This window comes from Embiotoca jacksoni, unplaced genomic scaffold (genome assembly GCF_022577435.1).
Source record: "Embiotoca jacksoni isolate LCO1_2020_lvr unplaced genomic scaffold, fEmbJac1.0.p SCAF_2, whole genome shotgun sequence".
Classification (NCBI taxonomy): Eukaryota; Metazoa; Chordata; class Actinopteri; family Embiotocidae; genus Embiotoca; species Embiotoca jacksoni.
In genome coordinates this window covers 6,915,309-6,935,487 of record NW_027185340.1, presented here as the reverse complement: position 1 = coordinate 6,935,487, position 20,179 = coordinate 6,915,309, and the positions used below count along the sequence as shown (strand labels likewise).

The window sequence follows — 20,179 nt, the reverse complement described above, 5'->3', positions numbered from 1 at the left end:
GGAGTTTTAATCTATTCATGTGGGCTTGTGCTGTGGTTGCTTTTCAATCAGACTAAATGCCCCCATTTAACCATTAATAAATAATAAACCTCGGTCGTTTGAAGGCCATTTAACAACACCTAAAATAAATTTAAAATGCCCCAAGAGATGGTTGGAAAAATCAATGGAAAAACACAAGTCGTTTTGTCGAAATGCAGACAGGAAGTGAGGAAGACGAGGGAGAGGAATGAAATGAGGTCCTGATGAACCATAGTTTAACCATGGATGTTGCGGTTATGTGGTACAGTATGTTCCTTAACCACGAGTACTGAAATAATGTTTATATATATATATATATATATATATATATTTTTTTTTTATGTATTCATTTTTTTGACACAGTTTCTTACAGGAGCTTGGCAATGCAATATAAGACTGTGTTTCATGTCAACATTCAACAAGGCCGTCCCGAAGTGTGCATTTGAAGTGGATATCGGCTTTGTCAACTGCACTGAAAACGGCTAAGCTTTAAGTCATTAAGTCATCTTAGAGAAAGCATTATGACAATGGAACTTATTTTAAAGGAACACACTTGTTTTTAGAAACAGAATATCAGTGAATATGTTTTGCTGATGAAGTTCTGCAGTGCGGTTATACCTGCATGACACCACGTTGCCTGAGGTCTTCCTTATGCCTCCTCTTGATAACTGTTTCAGTATGTACAGAGAAGCTGCACGCACAGTAAGACTTAATCAGGTTTAACTGTCTGTTGTAGGAAAAGCCACAGTGCACACGTTCCTCTTTTCTCTTTTCTGCCTTTGTCACACATTAAATCATTTGATACAGACAGTTCACCGTTGATTGGCGTACCCTCTGCTTAGTAATGGACATTTTTTAACTTATTCAATTACACAGGGTAAATCATAATTTTTGACAACTACAAAAGTCTCAATAGTTTTTAGGAACATTCTTGATTTGTTTGCCAGTAATCTGTCCGAAGTGGCCACCAATCATCGTTTGGGATGAAACCGCACAGCGCCACTGTCACCTGCCAACCACCAATGTGCATTTATTTTTGTCTTTTGTGTTCAGGTGGTTTGCGTTGTTCATTAGATTGTAAAAAAAAAAAAAAAGAAACTACATATTAATTCAGTTGGAGAGCTGTAAACTGCATTTTTTTAAGTTATTCATTTGAATAGACATGTCAGCGTTGTGTTTTTTTAAACAGCAGCATGCAGACATGAACTATTAATTCATGATGACTTTCCACTTGCCACTCTATTGGTTCAACTATTTTAAAAATGTCTGCATGTCAGCATTTAGTGTCCCGGATTGGCATCAACAAGCAGCAAACCAAACACTATGAGCCTCCGTTAATGTCTCCTTGTTTCCAGAGTTATTGCCTGTTTTATCTTGTTTTTACTTTGAAACAGCTTGAAAATGCATGTTCAAAGTGTGGGATTCTTATAAAGCACAGATTCAGGCGGCTTCTGACAAAACAAAGAGGCACTTTTAGAGTGCACGGGTTTGTTTGTGTGACTGAAAGTGCGTGTTTACACCACTGAGCAGCACAATAAAGGAGAAACAGAAGAAGAGTAGGCGCGCAGAACTGGGAATTCAGATTTTCATCTTTGTTCCTCCATGAGACTCACGGAGGATATGTTGCTATGTAGAAATGCAGATGGCACCATTGTCACTTCCCCATGAATGCATATTGCAGTAGCTATCAGAGCAAACACATCTAGCCTGTTCGCCGTATTAATGACCCGAGCTCTGGCCTAATTGCTTTTCCAGTGTGTAAATGTCAAGCACCATGCAAATACAAATGGGTCACTTGTGCTTGTTGCCTCAAGAGCAGTGTTATGTGCAAATGAGCACCAGAGTGATGAGAGGTCATAGAGCAACAAGTAGTGCTCTGGAAGTCAGTATCCAAACAGTAACATCATGCTGATCATTTGCAAACTCACTCCAGACTGTGCACTTAGCAGTCCTCTTGGCTAGCTACTTTGTATTTTTAGTTCTTTTATCACAGTTCAGACATGCATATACTTAGCCAACCCTAATGAGCTTGTTTAACCTTGTGGGAGCCAACAAAGGCAAACAAAGCACAGGGCCAGAGGAGAGTTCCTCCCATTACCAACACACAGGCTCTTAGTTTGCCAATGATTGATTATTTCCAATTATTATTATTTACTTTTTAATTCAGTGTTTATTTCAAATCTCACCAAAGGGTAAAAAAAACTATTCAATTCACTTTGTTCATGTAGTGCCAAATCACAACACAATAGGTTATTTCCTAACATAGTAAAGTCCTTACAATAGAACTTTACAACCAACAATTCAACAGTTCCCACGTGAGCGGTTGGGATGAAAAAACTCCCCTTTAAAAGGAAGAAAAATCTCCGACAGTGGGAAGGAAAAACTGCCTTTTAACAGGAAGAAATTCAGTCTTTGCTTAAAGTGGACCTCAATTACCAAAATATAAACTGCAGTGAAGGAAATACCACCATTTTTAGATGTGGGAATGTGGAATTTGCAAAACACAGGGATTTTTGAGTGAAAATCTGTTATGGGGCTATTTCATCGTGGTTTAAGCCTGAGAAGGACTTTTGTGTCATGCCCACGGGGTTGCAGGTTCAAATCTTGTTCAAGCTGTTCTTCAATAGCTGTATCAAAGTGTGGGTGTATGTGTGAAGGATGGAGGTTCTTTTGCTGTGACAGAAAAGCCCTCAGTGTTCAGCCCGCCTGCAGGCGTAATAGCCGCCGTGGTCCTCTCTTTTACTCCACAAGAATCCATCTTCCTTTTCTGTTTCCACCCGTGAAATTAAAGTAACATTTTATCAAGCTTCATCCCTGAAGTTGTAAAAATCAATACAAGGAGAGCTCTAGCAGAAAGGTTGTAAATCATGGAAATTCATTGTCTTAAATCAGAGCTAAGCCTGCCTCCACCGTGTATGTTCTTCACACTGTGAACCAGTCAACACAACAGCTGCTGCAGGAGCACTAGAAAGTGTAATTGTGTATACGCACTGTATTTCTGAAGCAATAAATACATTATCTGTCTTTGAGTTATACTCTTAATACTTCATGCAGAATGGTGATATATTTTATTTTATAGTTATCAGACATCTGCGTGTAGGATTATATTTATTCTGTGTGGAAAGTATCATCTCTAAGCTCGAGTAAAAATAGCTGCGACGTTTAAACACGTAAACATTTGTACGGCATTATCTTGTGCTTACGACGCTTTCACCACAGCTTCACTGCAGAGGCCAGCAGGTCAGAGGGAGTTATTGTGCGACACACCCACGCTTACTATTCCACTAAACAGCCATTCAGATAAGGAAACAGGGCCAACAGAAGCTCACATTTGTTTGACTTTTATATAAAAACACAAGAAAGGGTTGAATATCCGCTTGGCCACTATAAGACCTTCAACACCTCTGGCCTTTGCATTTGGAAAGTAAACATTTCTCTCACGCCGACGCCAGCAAAGGAGTGATTTTTATCTGCAGTTTTGTGGAATGATTGGGGTCTTTTGCGGAAACACTTACAGAATGTAGGGATTTTGACAAACCTTTTCCCGAGAGAAACAAGAGGATGTTTTTTTCCCCATGCAACTCCATGTTGTGTACTGTTATGCACCAAAGAGCAGTTCTTTGAAATGTAGTCTTCGTGAAATCTCTGCTTGGGGTCGTTGAAAGGTCGTCACCTGGGAGCAGGGACCATAGACCTTATCTGAACCGGAGGTGTTTACATAGTTAACGTCTATGCTCATTGTAGGTTGTCTATAATAGACACCATGTTTCAGCATAAGATCATTTAGTTCAGTTGGTAACAGAACACCTTAGACCAAAGACAGATGATCTATTTCGTTGTCCTGTCAGTAGTTCTGCTTTATGTGTTTGACAGTCAAGGTAAAGCAGACCTGGTCAACTCAAGCATGCTGTGTGTTAAGGAATTTTCTCTGCAGAGAAAAGAGGAATCTCAGAGCATGCAAAAAGTAAATGGGGAATATGAGGTTTATTAAGCACGGTGAAGCAAAACCATGTGCCACGAGGAACACTTTAACATCACTTCTATTTCTACAGGGCTTAACTAATGTCTGGATACATTTGTGTCAAGGACAAGCCCTTAAGACAGCAAATAAAAATGTTACAGTGAACGAGTTTGGGTGTTAGTAAAGATGTATGCCTCAGTTTCAGGTTAAAGCCTGCTTTGCAACAGTTTGATCCTGCCTTTATTAATTGTTGAAAGATGGCAAACTTCGGTGACATTTTGAGCTGCTGGTGATAACCGCCAGCTCAAATATGGCAGTCCTACCCAACCCCAGTGTGCCCAGCAACAACTCATCAACAGCTTTATTGAGAGTCTCTGCATATTCACAGTCCAGTTTGTTTGAATTCGGTGTGCGGCATTTGAAAAACAAACTCTCCGACAGCGTGAGTGACAGGACTTAGCTTATGGTTGAACGACTGATGGACAGGTCAGTTGGTCTCATGGTTCCTCTCTGGCTGACTGGTAGACTCACTCAGCCCTCCAGCTGTAGCCACGCCACATTTCATCCTCAGAGAGAGAGACAGACTGTTGGGGAATCCTCTGCTGTCTTCCCCTCATGCACGCACACTCAGGCTGAGTGCTCAGGCTGCTTGTCAGCAAGGTTCCAGGACGAACGGACATTGTGAAACGGTCACTTTACAGTCAAATTTAAAAGGTAAGCAGGGATATCCAAATCCCTCATCTTATGATTTATTGAACGGGGAAGTCTGAAGAAATCACAGTTCTAATGTAGCCGTTAAGATTGAGCTGTTCCAGGTTTACTACTGTGCAGCTGCAACAACCTGCTTTATGTGCATCCTTCATCACACACGTGGTTGTAAGCGTGGGATAAAACCTGGGTATCACTTCATAATGCGAAACAGTAGTTACGTCTTTTTATGTAATGCTCTAGCATCCAGATTACGCACTGGACTAAAGCCCACGCCAGTGAATGACCTCATTAGTGCCCCCTTCCATAATATTACCATTAATGGCTATTTCTGACATGCCTCTCGCAAACACGGATAGCTCTAATCTGTCTGGCTTGATCTATGTGTAGACCTAGAGCTAAATTTGGACATCAGTGAATGTGGCCATCAATTACAATCCTTTTTACAAGACAAAATATATCATTGGGATTTTTCCGTATATAGACTGTATGTAGAAATGGATGTCTTCGGGCCGGAAAAGTAAAGCCAATGTGGTAATGCCTTAAAGTGCAATACCCCAGAGGGCCACAAAGGGCCTCAACTTCTCTCATAAAATACAAAGTCCTTGGGTTCAAAGTCAGATCTACCGCTGGCTCCACCACAGCTCGTCCAAATATGGTCACTTCTGGTTCCAACAAACCAAGATGGCGACAGCTGAAATGCCGCACTAAAGGCTTCAAAACCATTTACACACCAGTGGATGATGTCACAGTGGGTTTCCACTTGACTAACCAGCAGAAAAGCAGGACTTCTTGGTGGTTTAGGGTCATGGCACTCACCATGAACCACAATAGTCAGCGGAGGTTAAGCTGTATCATGGAGACACCTGTCATATTCCAGCAATATGCACTGTAAAGTTAGTCAGAGAGGAAATTAAAATTACAGATTGCAGATGGAAATCATATGAGTCGTGTTGCCATGTTTTGGGCAAAAATGACATAATCAACTAAAAAGAAAGGCTTTCACTAATCCTAAGCAGCGATGGATAGCATTATTTTTCATTGATTAGTCACTCACAGCAGGGCATTTTAATATACAACTGTACTTATTAATTTCTTTTTTTTTATGAAAAAGGCAACATTTAATATACAACCCATAGAAAAAAAATGTGTGCAACAAACACACATTGCCACTACTTTGGCAGCAACTCGTTAAAATCCCTGCCATGTTCTGCGACCCTTGTCAAGCTTTTGGCCCCCTGAATCATCCAGGTTCCATATGTGGCATGAATTAAACCATGAAAATTTTAGTGTGCAAGGATTTGTGATAAGAGATGGTGCTCTGGGAATTTCATGCCAAACCTGGCACCAAAATTGTTCTGCACATCATTTTATCTGCATGAACACAACTTCTGTTCTGCCAATTCCACCCACTCAGTGCAAGGTGTCACAGAAGACAAAAGGGCAAACAAAACCCCCCAAAAATGCAGGTGTGCCTGATGAAAATGGCATTGCACCTGCATTTGATCTGAAAATAAAGCTCTTCATCCTTCAGCCAGACGAGGGATTTATTTGGAGTTAAAAGAGCATATTGCAGCCATAGTTCAGCTCATTCCCAAAGGAAGGCACAAAGGTGTAGGATATGATATAAAGACGACTATGGAAAATTATTTTATAGTTCAGGAGAGCTGGCTATCCATGAGTCATCCATTTTCCTTTTTTTTTCTTTTTTTTTTTTTTCCTTTTTCTGTCAGTTAATCTCATGAAAAGATCAAATCCAACATGATGATAGGATGAAGTGCACGGAAGATGTAAATCTCTGGGACAAAAATTGTCGCAAATACATAGTTTCCTTTACACCTCATTTGGTAATAAAAACAAGGCTATTTATGGCACCAGTTAAATCACCTACTGAGAAAGTGGGGATGAAAGAAGTGTTTTTTGGACTCCAATAGGAGTCTATGGCACAGAGGGAAAGACATATAGAGTATCAAGCTTTGGATATTCAGCCAATATAATGGAATTTCTTCATTGTCATTGTGCTGGTATTCAACAATATTTCCAGGCATGTCACCTGAGCATAGCTCCCATAAAACAAAAAAGAATAGCAGTATAAAAGTATATCAAATGAATATAAAAGTCTGCGAAGTATGAAGTACACAACCTCATACAATCACGCACGCTTGCACACACTCATTGCTACATATGCAGCTGTCATATTCCACCGGATACTTGTTAGTTGAATCATTTCTTTAGGTTTTTCATTTGACTTGATGACAAAAAAAAGATCGTCCCTAGCCTTACGTCAGTGTCTTCGTGATGGAGCACCATCACTGACATAGCAGGAGACCAACTCCTCTAATGTTAAAACAGCAACAGCACACACACGTTTTACGTGGTACAGTTTCATATATCATTAGAGGCAACAAAAAGTTGGTCTCTCCTCACATTTTGTCATCTATTCATATAAATGAATGCTTCCTGGATTTGAGAGCTGAAATGAGGGAGGTGTTTAAAAAGTAGCGAGAGAGTCAGCAAACAAGGGAATTTACAAGAAGAGGACATGCACTTCCTCTTTAAAAAAAAACCCAACAAAAAACTGGGACACTGTTCCTAAGGGTGTAAACAACACAAACAGCAGAGAGAAACACACAGAGAGGAGAAGCAGCTCCATACCTGCACACACCTCTCTTATTTTTTTCTTGTGTGCACACTGTTACTCTGCCTCATGAGTGTCTATGCTTTTGTGTGTGTGTGTGTGTGTGTGTGTGTGTGTCTGTGTGCGCGTGTGTGTGTGAGTGCGTGCGTGTGCGTGTGTGTGTGTGCAACATGTCTGAGATCTGCTTGTCAGCTTGTTGCACAGGGTAGACTGCTGGGTTGCCTGACAAGAGATGACGAGGCAATCTAGCAAAATTCTGGCCGCCTTGACTCCAATCTGGCACCAATTTACGGATCAACAGCAGCAGAGTGGACACGCACACACACACACACACACACACACACACACACACACACACACACACACACACACACACACACACACACACACACACTTGAACCCTCACTGATAGGCATGGGTGGCTGCGCTTTGTGTGTTTGTGCACCAACAGGCTCTGTGACGATGTCGCGCTTTATTTACCGAGTATGAGCGAAGCATTTTAGTCCTGCAGACTTTACTGTTTATGCAACGATTTAGTCCATGGCATTAACATGTTTGCCTTTCCAGACTTTAGTAGCGCTTAAAATGGCACTTACTGATAGCACTTTGTAGTTTGGCTTTCTTGAAGAAATTGTATTTTCTTGATTCTTGTTGTTCTGGGTTTTGTACCCTAATGGTTGAAATGCACTTATTGTAAGTCGCTTTGGATAAAAGCGTCAGCTAAATGTAATGCAATGTAATGTACTGTACTGACTGACCGCTTTTTCGTCATTGCATTTGAAACTAACGCAACAAACAATCAAATCAAATACCTAATTTCAATATTTCACAGCAAAAACCTTGAATATTTCAATTCAACTCAATGGTTATCATAAATCCTATTTCAGATAGAAATACAGTTACCTACAGTGCAGTCGATTGCAGATTTGGTTCAATCAAATACGTGACACGTGCATGATTCCTTTTTAAAAAATTTTTTTTTACTTTGCCTGTTTTTAGTTGTGCCTGAAGTGCAGTTAACATTACACGATGTTTAATCATCCATTTTGCTGACATCATTAAGTTGCCCTCCAGTCATTTTTGACAGCATCAGAGAATATATATTTTGTTTTTTTGTTTTTATTGAATTCTCTTTAAGACATTTCTGGACTGTCTTACTCAACCAGAAGAGTACTTCACACTGAAAAAGGCACCCTTGGCACATTTTTAAACCCAGATCCTAAATCTCCATTGGACATTGCATGCCACGGGTTCATCTCCCACAGAGAACAGCAACACTTGTGTACAATATTTCTGTGTGTGTGTGTGTGTGTGTGTGTGTGTGTGTGTGTGTGTGTGTGTGTGTGTAATGAGCCAGGGGAGCTGTACTGGTTCCGTGTTAAAGGGTCTTTGCCTTCAGGGACACTTTATTGAAAGCTTAAGTGCTTCTTGTGTCCAAACACTTTAAAGGTGTCACTGTATTTTGTCAATCCAATAAAAAGTATGTAGTGCAGCCTCATAAAGTGCACACATGTTTGGTCGCTAAAAATAATGTTGTTTTTTTAAATCAGTTTTTCTGATATTACACAGAGACTTAATGAATCAACCATCATTTAGATGTTTTTTTTTTTTATCCTCATAAAACATGGTATTTTTAGCACATCTGAATGAGACATCTGTTAGAAAGTATGACAACACTCTTGCTATTCAAAGATCTGTGCAAAGATCCAGAGATCTGTGAAGACAAGGAACAAAGTCAAGAGACACTTGACATTTTGACTTTCAGGCTTCGCCCGGAAGTCCCCTTCATGTGACTTTGACTTCTTTCCTCTGGTTTCAGTCTCAAATCTGTAGTTTCTCAAAGGCTTTGCACAAAAAAATACTATCTCAGACCCTTTACCTTTTAATACTAAACTCTGCCTGTAGTTTAGGTTTCTGATTAGTTATTGTAATGCACCTTCAAGGTATAAATATAATCATCTGATTTGTTTTATTTTTATATGTTTCTTATCTGTGCACATCCTTCTGGTCACGCCATGTGGATTCAGACCATTTAAAGTAAAAAAAAAAAAGAAGAAGAAAAACGAAAACTTTACACTGTCTGTGGTCCCAATTCATCCAGCTGTTTACTGGAGTCTCTCCTCATTTGGTCCCTGTCTCCTCTTCCTCCTCTGAGTTTGATAATCAGACAGGTCTGCCGAAGCCTCATTGTCTGCACACACTGCCGACGTGACTCTTATACATATGAGAACAGCTTAACATTGTGAATGCAGCTCAGCTTTCTGGAGGTTGACCTTTTTTCCATGGATTAATAGGTTTTATGCTGGCAGCATTAATAAACAATTTCTTCGTTTCCACAGTGGGGTAGTGAGCAATCACTCTGCATATTAATGTGCACCCACCCCCCAAATGAAACTCCTCTCACCTACTTTTAGACGGTCGTGCTCTGCAATCACGACCTGTTTCGTGATTTTTTTCTAAAGGGTCTTTGTTTTAGAGTGACTCCCTTAGCTCGCGTCATTAATGCCTATTCACTCTTTTTTTATTTTAAACTCCCACTCTCTCCATCTGTCTGCATCCATTTGCCTCTTTTTTTTATCTGTTGTTTTTTTTTTCTGCAGAAGCAGTATTCCTCTCTGGATCCACCCTTCACCCCCATCCACACACCTTTCTCTCTCTCTAAATCAGTCTGCCTGGTTTTTCTCTACAAGTCAAGTCTTTCTGTTTTGCTGTGACTGTTCTTTTTTTTTTCTGTCCCTGTCCTTTTTTGCTTTGGTGACGGGGGCTGATTATGTAGGGCTGAGCAGTTTTGGCCCTCACGCTGTCTGTGGCCAAGGTCAATTATGGCCTTCCCATTCAGAGCATGGCCAATCACGAGCCAGGGAGCCACTGATGTGGAGCGGCAGGCGGGGGAGATCGAGCGGGAAGAAAATCTACCGTGTGGTGCCTCAAAAATGATTTGATTTTCCACTGGTGTGAAAGTGTGGGCTCTGTCTTCTCCTTCAATGTCACCCACATCCCCAAAATATTAGCTTGATGCTGGGTAGAATTATACAGCAGGCAGCTCTGAATGTAAAGATAGTTCAGTTTCTAGTTTCTCTGCTGCTTTGAAATTCAGAAAGGCTCAGGGTTGGTGTGTGTGTCTGTGTTTGATTTTTCTTTAATAAGGGAGAATGAATGCCAAAGGAAATTTAACGAGTACAAAATTGATTTGGTTTTTGTCTTAATAATAGCGTTATGGATTAGGTCAGAATACAGCAGTGGATTTTTTGTGTTTCCAATAGATCATGATTTGTATGTATAGACACAACAGGGATGCCCAGTTTCTTCTAACTGCACCATATTGTCCTGAAACCACTCCGAGCCACCAGTGAGGGAGAATTAATAAAAAACATTACAGTGAAAGCCGCAGGGAAAATGTTTCTGCTCGAAAAGCACAGTAGGATGTTTAAGTAAGGAACAATGGTTGTTACTGAAACAAACTCCCACTGGAAAGGTGGGTAAGCTGTGCCACTGTTTTATGCTCAAAAAAATGTGTAAAATATTGGTTAACCAGTCAAAGACATTTGTTAGTGGGTCATAGCAAAGACTTCATTAAATGTAGGTTAGTTATTAAGCCTTTTTTTTTGCCACTTTGGGGCAGCAAAACAAACTACACACTGACATATCATAACCTCATTAAGTTGTCATTAAGTACATGTTGGCATAAACCTGCCTTCTGCCAACTATTTCAGCCAGTGTTCGCCTTCTCTTCTGCTATGCATTACTTTTTCCTAAAACGTCTATCACAACTGGAAATAGCAAGCTCCAAGAGGCTGAAAATATCAGGTTTTGACAAATATTTGGATCATGCAATAATTGTGTTTGATTCTTTTTGTTTTTTTGCAAGGATTTAGCCATTTCTATGCTAGAGCTGGCCTCTCCACTTGCAAATGTACCCCAAAACAAAAATCCCCTGTTTTACAATGGCACTGTCGCTGCATCCTGGCTTAGGACTGCCTATGAAGACTTTATTGGTTTCAATAAACATAAACGAGCCAGACATTGTTTTCTCCTCTGCCAGAATGAAATATGGGTGTAGCCAGTGCTGGTAAAGTGTGGTGGAGGAAAGTCTGGCTATGTGAGACCAGGTCAAACTGTACTAAAACAGTAAAGTTGCAGACTGTAAAACCAAAACAAATATGTAAAAGAGGCTGAAAGATTAGTATTTTTTTTTACACTGAGGGGGACCTACACAGCTGAGTGATGAGAGTCTGTGGTTTTGTCACTTTGAGCAACCCCATTTCACAGCATTTGATCTTGATGTTGTAATTGTTGTAACGATAAAATGTTGATCAGTACATCTTCATGGCCAAAAATTGCTATCAATAATGTGTTTTCTTTTTAAATGTCCACATACTTTGGCTAATGTGATGAAATGAAAGAAGAAGATAAAAGTATTCGATTGGCTGCTGACATTCGACACACTGAAAATGCAATCAACCAAGAAACGTGTCTGACGTCAGCTGCCTTCACCGCTCTGAGCTACAAATCAAACTGATTACGGTGACAGGCCATGTCATTCCACAAACAAACCACCTCCACTGGCTCAGCCTCCATAAACAAAGCCCGGCGACTATGTGAAGGTATTTGATTAGCCACAATTACGGCATTGGCACCGGATTGTATGATTACTTTGACTCGAGGCTGTTTTGTAGGTGTCACGTAACAGGCAGAGCTTGGCTAAACCTGGACCGGCATCAAAACGATGTGTCTAATTACAGAAGCCAACCAACCTGAGGTGCAGCTCAACTGATGAGGAAAAAGTAGAATTAATTACCTAATTGAAGCAACTCAAGGAAGCATGAAGGTAAAACTGTTTTGCCTCCTAATAGGCTCAGCAACAGAGTTTGCTATAGCATGAAAATAGCATATTTAACCATTCTCTGTGAACAATGAGTACTTGGTTTAACAAACACACCTTTTGTTGTGTGTTTTTGGCTGAAGATCAGTCAAGGGAGTAGGTTTTGCATATAATGACAGCCCTCCCTTGAGATGAAACTTCTCCTCTATTATTTTGCATTTGTAAAGTAGTATGTGTTGCGTACAGTCTGTAAAATGGTACTCTGTCACCTTCCTGGCAGCCCTTCTGACAACTTGGACACAAAAAGCAACCATTTGACAAACTACTGCTTGCTGCTGACACACAATAAATAACAATAAGGCTTGAGCCTGTGCATCATCCTGAGGGAATGCTTGTTCATTTGATAATGAAACATGCTCGATGCCCTGGCGCTCAAGGTTTTATCATGCAAGTCTCGGTTTTATTCTGTCGGCCTGTAATGTGTCTGCAGTACAATGGATTGTACTGATCTGCGGTCTGCTACAGAATCAGCTTTAGTAGTTGTGACCCTAATCCCTGCATTAACCACTGTAATATTCTGAAAGTTAAGTCTCTCATGTTATGTAATCACCGACGAGACCGAAGTCAGGATGTAGAGTTTCCCAGCACAGATCTCACGTAGCTGATCTCCACTGTCTGACCTCTCTGTGACTCTGTTGGCAGCTTGGACCATTCCTCACTGTCGCTGAATGTGCAGAATCGCAGCTCATCCTGTTGTTATGCATCGTGCATTTGTGCCTTCCACTCAGAAAAGCCCACACGTCCTCAAGCGAGGATAGAGGACCTTCAATATACAGCCGGGTGCTTCTCGGGATCATTATTGTCATCCCCAAGTGTCTCTCCACTCCTTCCTGCACAGCTCGGCTGTCAGCTGAATACTGTCTGGAGGATAAGCTCTGAAAGGGGGTAATTCACCAAAGGGCTAATTGCACGATAATCATGGCATCATGTGTCCTGTGTTCAAAACTGAGAATCTAGCCCATAAATAATGTATTGTGCTGCTAGTGGAGATGCATAAAGAGACAGAACAACCAGGGTAGCTATAAAAAGTCCAGGGAAACATGGAAATGTGAGTGATTATTAGTGAAAGTCAAAATATTGTGAGCATTTTTGGGGGTTTGCACGGTCCGTCGGTAAGTTGGTTCACCGCTTTGTTCCAGACTGAAATATGTCAGCCACATTTTGTAGACGTAAACATGGCCCTACATACATCCGACTTACTTTTCGCAATAGCTCACATTGTCATGTTCATTTTTTTTAGCAAGCGACAACCACAAATAACGTCACCCATCGGTTTTGTGAACGGCCGTTATGAAGACTTGAGTTCGGACTTTAGCCGGTGCCATCTTGCTACTTCAGAGCAGTTTGAAGCAGGAAGTGACCATATTTGGGCGAGCTGAGGGGAGTGAGTGGTGGATCTGACTCGATCTGATTGGAGAGCCGACGATGCTACGTCCCGCCCACCGATAGCCGTAACCTGACACTGCATCATGCATGTCAATCAAACAGATTAAGGCATTTCCTCATCAGCCTCGTTTTTGCAGAGCCGGAAGCTACGTCCACTTTTATATACAGTCTATGGTTATTGGTGACATCTAGTGGATGGATTTCCATGAACGCTGGTACAAATTAGCCTGGTGCCCAGAGGATGAACCCTGAATGACTTTGGCTCCAACAACTTTTCAACTAGCACTACCAACACATCAAGATTTCTCTCATCCGGTGAAATATATCAACATTTATTTTGATGGATTGGCACAAAAGTTTGTACAGACATTAATGGTTCCTAGACGTTGAATCCTGTTGACTTTGGTAACCCATTGATTTTGCGTCCACTGTCCCAATGAGGTTGACCTTTGTGGTTTGAGTGAAATGTCAGAAATCAAGGATCTTTCAACATTTTACTTTGATTCATGATCAGATACCTGCAGAACTGAGGACAGTCCCATCGGCCTTAGCCTTAAATGTTAGCATGCTGACACGCCAAAAACTAAGACTTTGAACATGAACACTATTATCCCTGCTGGATGTCAAAGAGGTACAGAAATACAGATAATTAATCATCAGACACCATGGTTGATAAGACTTTGTGTGTGTTTGTTGCTTTAGTAATTAGAATGGATATTAGTTCACAGTGGTTGTGCGATGATACTGCATATAGCACAAACATTTTCCACAGCAGATAAATGAAAGTTTCGGTGTGTTTCACCCATAAATAAATGCTCTTAATGACCACAGACTCTGACAATGAGAACCACAGCAGTATGAAGTGAATCACAGGTTTTTACATCCAATGTCAGTGAACCAGCTCAGTGGGAGCTGCTCACAACATATGTGGCAAAACTCTCCATTGCAAAGAGAGTGTGCTTTGATTAATACACCCCAATGAATGCCTTTATTTTTAGCCTGGCAGGGCGGACAGTGTGGAAACGCTTTTTATTACCCTTCTGGTTGGAGATGAATTGGTAACAGCAGCGAGAGATGTGGTGCCTCTGTGTTCATTTGTCATTGCCAGATTGAGGTGTAAAGGATGGAAGAATCACTTGATTAGTTCTATCATTATTCGAACCAAGTTCAGAACACAGTCATGGACAAATTGCTAAAAGTAGGCATGGCATTTGGGAAGAATGATCCCCTTTGGGTTTTTACCAATTAAAACATTTTGAGGAACTAGCGAAGTGAGTCTAGCATGCTAAGAACTAAGACTGTGAAGGGGGAGGGGGGCTGTTTTTTTTTTCCAGCGCTGATGTCCCGGGGTCAGAGCCTAACACTATACCCTTCCTGCCAGGAACATTAACTAATTGACTAAACGAGTGCTCTTACATCGGATGTCAAGGTGAAGGCCAAGGAGAGAGTGAGAGTTGCATTTCATCAGAGCAGGTCATTAGGCTTGCCTGAATCAGACATGATTATAGCTTGACAGGCGCTGCAGCGCTCATCCTTTTCAGGACAGGTAGAAGTATGAAGTTCATTTTACCGAGTGAGGCAGTTTGTGCGCCTGCTGTTACTTTACTCTGTGCAATACGAACGTGGAATAAAGGTGACGTTTGTCCTGGTGACCTCCATACAAGTTCGGATATATATTATGAATCTGACTGTTTCATTCTTACACAGGTCTGAATCATTCATTTGATTCTACCATTATAGTCCGAGGAAATCTCAGAAGAATTGTTTTTGTCTGTCTCTGCAGGAACTCTTTACAGCGGAATGCAAGTTCAAAGAGTCGGTGTTCGAGAACTACTACGTGATCTACTCGTCCATGTTATACAGACAACAGGAGTCGGGGAGAGCTTGGTTCCTCGGGCTCAACAAGGAGGGCCAAGCCATGAAGGGGAACCGAGTGAAAAAAACAAAACCAGCTGCTCACTTCCTGCCCAAGCCATTAGAAGGTATCTAAAAGACACCCTTACAGAAAAAAAACACATGAATTTCACGTGCAAAAACATTTTCATGGTGTAATAACTTTTCCACATATTTCCTCCATGTTATCATAAGTTGCAACATGTGGTACACACGTGTCATACATGTGATAACATGTGGAAAACATGGGAAACACGTGCTATTCTGTCAGGGCAGAACAAGTTATAGCCTTAAAAAAAATGTTTTTAAGAAAGTTGTACTTTTATAATCCTTAAAGCTCTCTTTTGGTTGTATTTTTTTTTACACGTTTACACTTTTTTAAAAAAATTTTTTTACACGTTTTAGCACATTCTTTTAGCTGTCAACATTGCATGAGACCTTGTTATTGCAAACTGAATCTCATTGCAGCAGGAGACATACATCAAAAAAAGTGCCTCACACTACAAGACAGGATTCTTTACTTAGAAATGGTGCAACTACTGTACACATGTCTATGTTTGACATATTTTTGTAATGGTCGTGCTGATTCACTGTTTTGCTGATGTAAGCACGCGGTGCAGGAGGCAAGGCGGCTACGAAAGTGCAGCATGAAATGTTGATAGTCCAGCAGACGCCACCGCCACTCTCGTCAGCCACCAGCCTGATTGCTTCCCATCATTTGAGCGAAGAATCAAGTTGAAGTGTCCTGTCAAGACAGTGATACAGCTGTAGTGTAGTGTCTGTAAAGTGGGGGATAATGAGACACTTTTTGAGGTTTTGTCCAAAAAAAAAGTAGAAAAAAAGCATGTGCTTGGATTTCGAGTCAGGAGAAAGAAGTGTCAGGATAGCCCAGTTAATCAAAAAATGTATCAGCTTTCAGCTTTTATCCAGCTCTGGATCGCAGCAGCTCTTCAATGCAGGTTTTGAGGAATTATTTGCATACAAACTTTTGTAAAAAAAGGGAGCGATATTCTTCGGGGATAGATGCTTCTTCAATAGTTGCAGACAGGTAAACTCAAAAAGTGCAAGGTAGATGTTCTCTCTAACAGATTTTTTTCCCTCATCTCTGCTTTCTTTCCTTCATGTCTGCTCGTCCAGTTGCCATGTACAGAGAGCCATCGTTGCATGATGTTGGAGAGACAGTGCCCAAGGCGGCAGTACCTCCCAGTAAAAGCACAAGTGAGCCGGCAGTGATGAACGGAGGTAAACCTGTCAGCAAGCCCGACAAACCCGCCACATAGCCACACCTGACCAGTGCCCAGTGTGTGTGTGTGTGTGTGTGTGTGTGTGTGTGTGTGTGTGTGTGTGTGTGTGTGTGTGTGGAGGGGGAAGGGTGTGACGGAGGCAGGGCTTTTTTCCCCCCCAAACAGACTCCAGACCCTCTTTCTTCTGTGGATCTGATCCGGGCGAACCTCCCTTCCTTTCTTCTCTTGCTCCTCCTCCTCCTCCTCTTCCTCCTCCTTTCTCCGCCCGTACTCCCTTCCTCCAGCTGCATCCACACGGGCGGATGGATTCGGAGGTGGCTGAGATTGTCCAGCACAGGAGGGAAGAGGACCTCTGATCATGGAATGCCTTTTGATTCCTCTGAAACTGTGAGAGTTCATGTGAATAACGCGTGTTTCACATTGACGCCTGTGGTACTTTGCTTGATGACAGTTCACCCCCCCCCCCCCCAAAAAAAAAACCAAAAAAAAAAAAACAACCTCCCCCTCTATAATGCCCTGTTGCAGCAGAGTCTGTGTACCTTCAGATCTATTTTCTATACCACAGTTCACCAGCTATGTTCTGGGATAGAGACTGTATAGATAGAGTAAATATTTGGACTGTTGTCCTCTATTTTTTACCAGTATGTTCCCCTCTGCCTCTCTTTCTATCTCTAGTCACACACTTTTCTCTTTGTCAAGTAACCTAGAAAAGATAAAAACATTTTGCAAGGGAGTTGTGTGATTTTCTAAGGAACACATTAACACAGATGTGGCATAAAAACACACACACACACACACACACACACACACACACACACACACACACACACACACACACACACACACACACACACACACACACACACACATACACACAGAAAAATAACTGTCCAAATATCCTTCTTGCCTACAACATGCACACACTTAAAGACAGACACACAACGTTTGTGTGGAGAATCAGAGGCGTTGCTTTTTTTCCTTCTTTTTTTTCTTCTTTTTTTTTACAGCCGATAAAAACACACTGGAGGCTGGCAGATAGCTCCTGCAATCATAGTTGATGAAGTGCTAATTACCGCCACTGCAATCAATGCGAGGAGCTCTCTACACACACATACACACACACACACACACACACACACACACACACACACACACACACACACACACACACACACACACACACACACACACACACACACACACACACACACACACACATTTATAAACAGATGTGCGCGTGGGTGGGAGAGTGCTGTAAGGAATGGTGTATACATATCACTATCTAAGTCCCACCAGCGGTTCAGTCCGCCTTCTCTGGTAAATAGAAAACCTGAAGTCTATTTTTCTTTAATCTTATTTCAGAGCGTGGGCTCTAGGAATATCACTAGGCCTTGTAGGCCTCTGTCCCTCACTTACCCACTTCTTTGGACTACGAGGCAAGGCTTGTGGCTTTGACCCAGATGGTCTATAACTGCAGCACTGGCAGCCATTTTATGGCAGTGTCTACTTAAAGCCAGAAAACAACATGGCTGAAAACCAGTAGGTGACATTTATACTGGCTGCATCCCTATTTGGTTCAGCAAACTAAAGCATGGACAAGGTTATTATTGTGTTCTCTCTTCTTGCAGCAGTTATACAAGAGACGGCTTATATTGTAACATTTTCACTGTATAAAATTTAGGGGAAAATGACTACTAAAAATCATAACTTTTTAAATGACTAGATATTATTATTATTATTATTATTATTATTATTATTATTATTATTATTATTATGAGAGGATTTGTCTTCTAGCTCAGCATGCAGAGTCCAGTACTGATCATCTTGGCCTATCATGTGCCTGTTTGGACCTTGATTCCCGGCATGCAAAAACAGGTTCCCAGTCCCCACTGGGCCAAAGGTGCCTCACCCACCCGATACATCCATGTAGAGGACACGTAGCATTGTTCATGGAAAAACCACACTCAGATGTACTCATCCTGAAATGACCAAAGTATTTTTCTTCATCCCAATAAGAACTGATTCTTTAAAAAAAAAGAAAAAAAGAAAGAAAACAAATCCGACTCTCACTCTGATTCAACTCATCGAAGCTTTCACTGTGATAGCGTTTGTTCTGTCCGAAAGAATCAACTCCGTTCAGACCCCGGGAAGGGTCGTGACTGATGTCATTTTGGAGAAGTACATATACCTTGAAGTAATCACATGCATGTCTTTTCTATACGGAGCAAGGTATGGGCATTGTTCTTCACTCTGTGCAAACAGAAGAGCGCTGAAGTCCGGTGCTGGGGGTTGAAACGGCATGTTGTAGGCTATACGGCACACTCACAGCTAATCCGAAGGTTACTCACTGCACTTTGTTTCGCATTCTCATCATGACTGTTCGTAGTTTATCAAAGCTCTATCTGATCAATACATTTATAACGTTTGTCTTGCTTTAATGATTTTTTTCCTAATAGTTTTGTTAGATAAGATTTAGACTATTAAGTAGATTGTTGCTGCTATATGCTGCTACAAAAGTGCAACTATATTAAGAAATTGATTTGGTGACTATAATTTTCTCAGTTTATTGGGATTATACATGACCATTTCTTATTACAGCACCTCAAAGCACATTCATTAGGCGTCAATATTTGTCTGTACAAAGCTGTTGATATTATAACAAAAATGGCGTACTATACTATACACACACACACACACGCACACACACACACATGGACACTCACACGGACAGGAGGTTGAAACCATTGTAGTTGTATTCGGGGCTGATGTTCTGCCCCTCGTTACAGCCAGTCATCCTCCACCCTTAACAAAACTCTCCATGCTGGGCTGGTTTACTGCTCCAGCCCTGCAGTCCAGTTAACTGGCTCCTCCAAGGCTGACTTTATTTTTGTAAATGACCAGTGTGTAAATGTACATCTCTGTTTGGATCTCTGTAGCCACCGGGTTTTTTTTTAAATTTATTTTTAATTTTAATTTCTTGTCCTCATTTCTCTTGTTTACGGGTCGTGTGTGATGTCGTCTCCAGATCCCAGATTCCCCCCCCCCCTCCCCTTCCGCCCCCCTTCAAAATGGGTTTCTAGCAACTCGGTTTTCTTTGTTGCTTCTTTATTTTGTACGTTCGGTCCCATCTGTTGCATGGGGAGAGGTTGGCATCGATGAACTGCATGTAGTAGGCTATGTCTATCAAGAACTGTTGGTATGTACCGCTAATTTTACATATATGCAACGAGTTTGTCTACACTATACAGTTTGTGTTTGTTGTATACACATATACAACATATTGAATAAAATATTTATATAAAGGTGTACTGTAATGTCAGTAACATACTTAATGCAATATAGTGTGCAGTATATTATTGCACCTGTCATTTTTGATGGGACAAAGAAAAACAGAGGGGTTGGCTAGTTTAAGCATGAAAAAGGCCAAAGTAGAATTTACATTAAATTTC

The 20,179-nt window shown here is 41.2% G+C and overlaps 1 protein-coding gene across 3 annotated transcripts in view; it reads left to right on the top strand.

Annotated features, from left to right (window-relative positions):
* Positions 1 to 19,610, top strand: part of fgf14 (fibroblast growth factor 14) — a 101,298-nt gene extending 81,688 nt beyond the window's left edge. For all 3 annotated transcript variants that reach the window (XM_069154291.1, XM_069154292.1, XM_069154293.1), the window contains exons 4-5: positions 15,377 to 15,575; positions 16,624 to 19,610. In XM_069154291.1, coding sequence (XP_069010392.1) covers positions 15,377 to 15,575; positions 16,624 to 16,766 — 342 coding nt within the window. In that variant the 3' untranslated portion in view covers positions 16,767 to 19,610. The remainder of the gene's footprint in view (positions 1 to 15,376; positions 15,576 to 16,623) is intronic.
* The last annotated feature ends 569 nt before the right edge of the window (positions 19,611 to 20,179 follow it).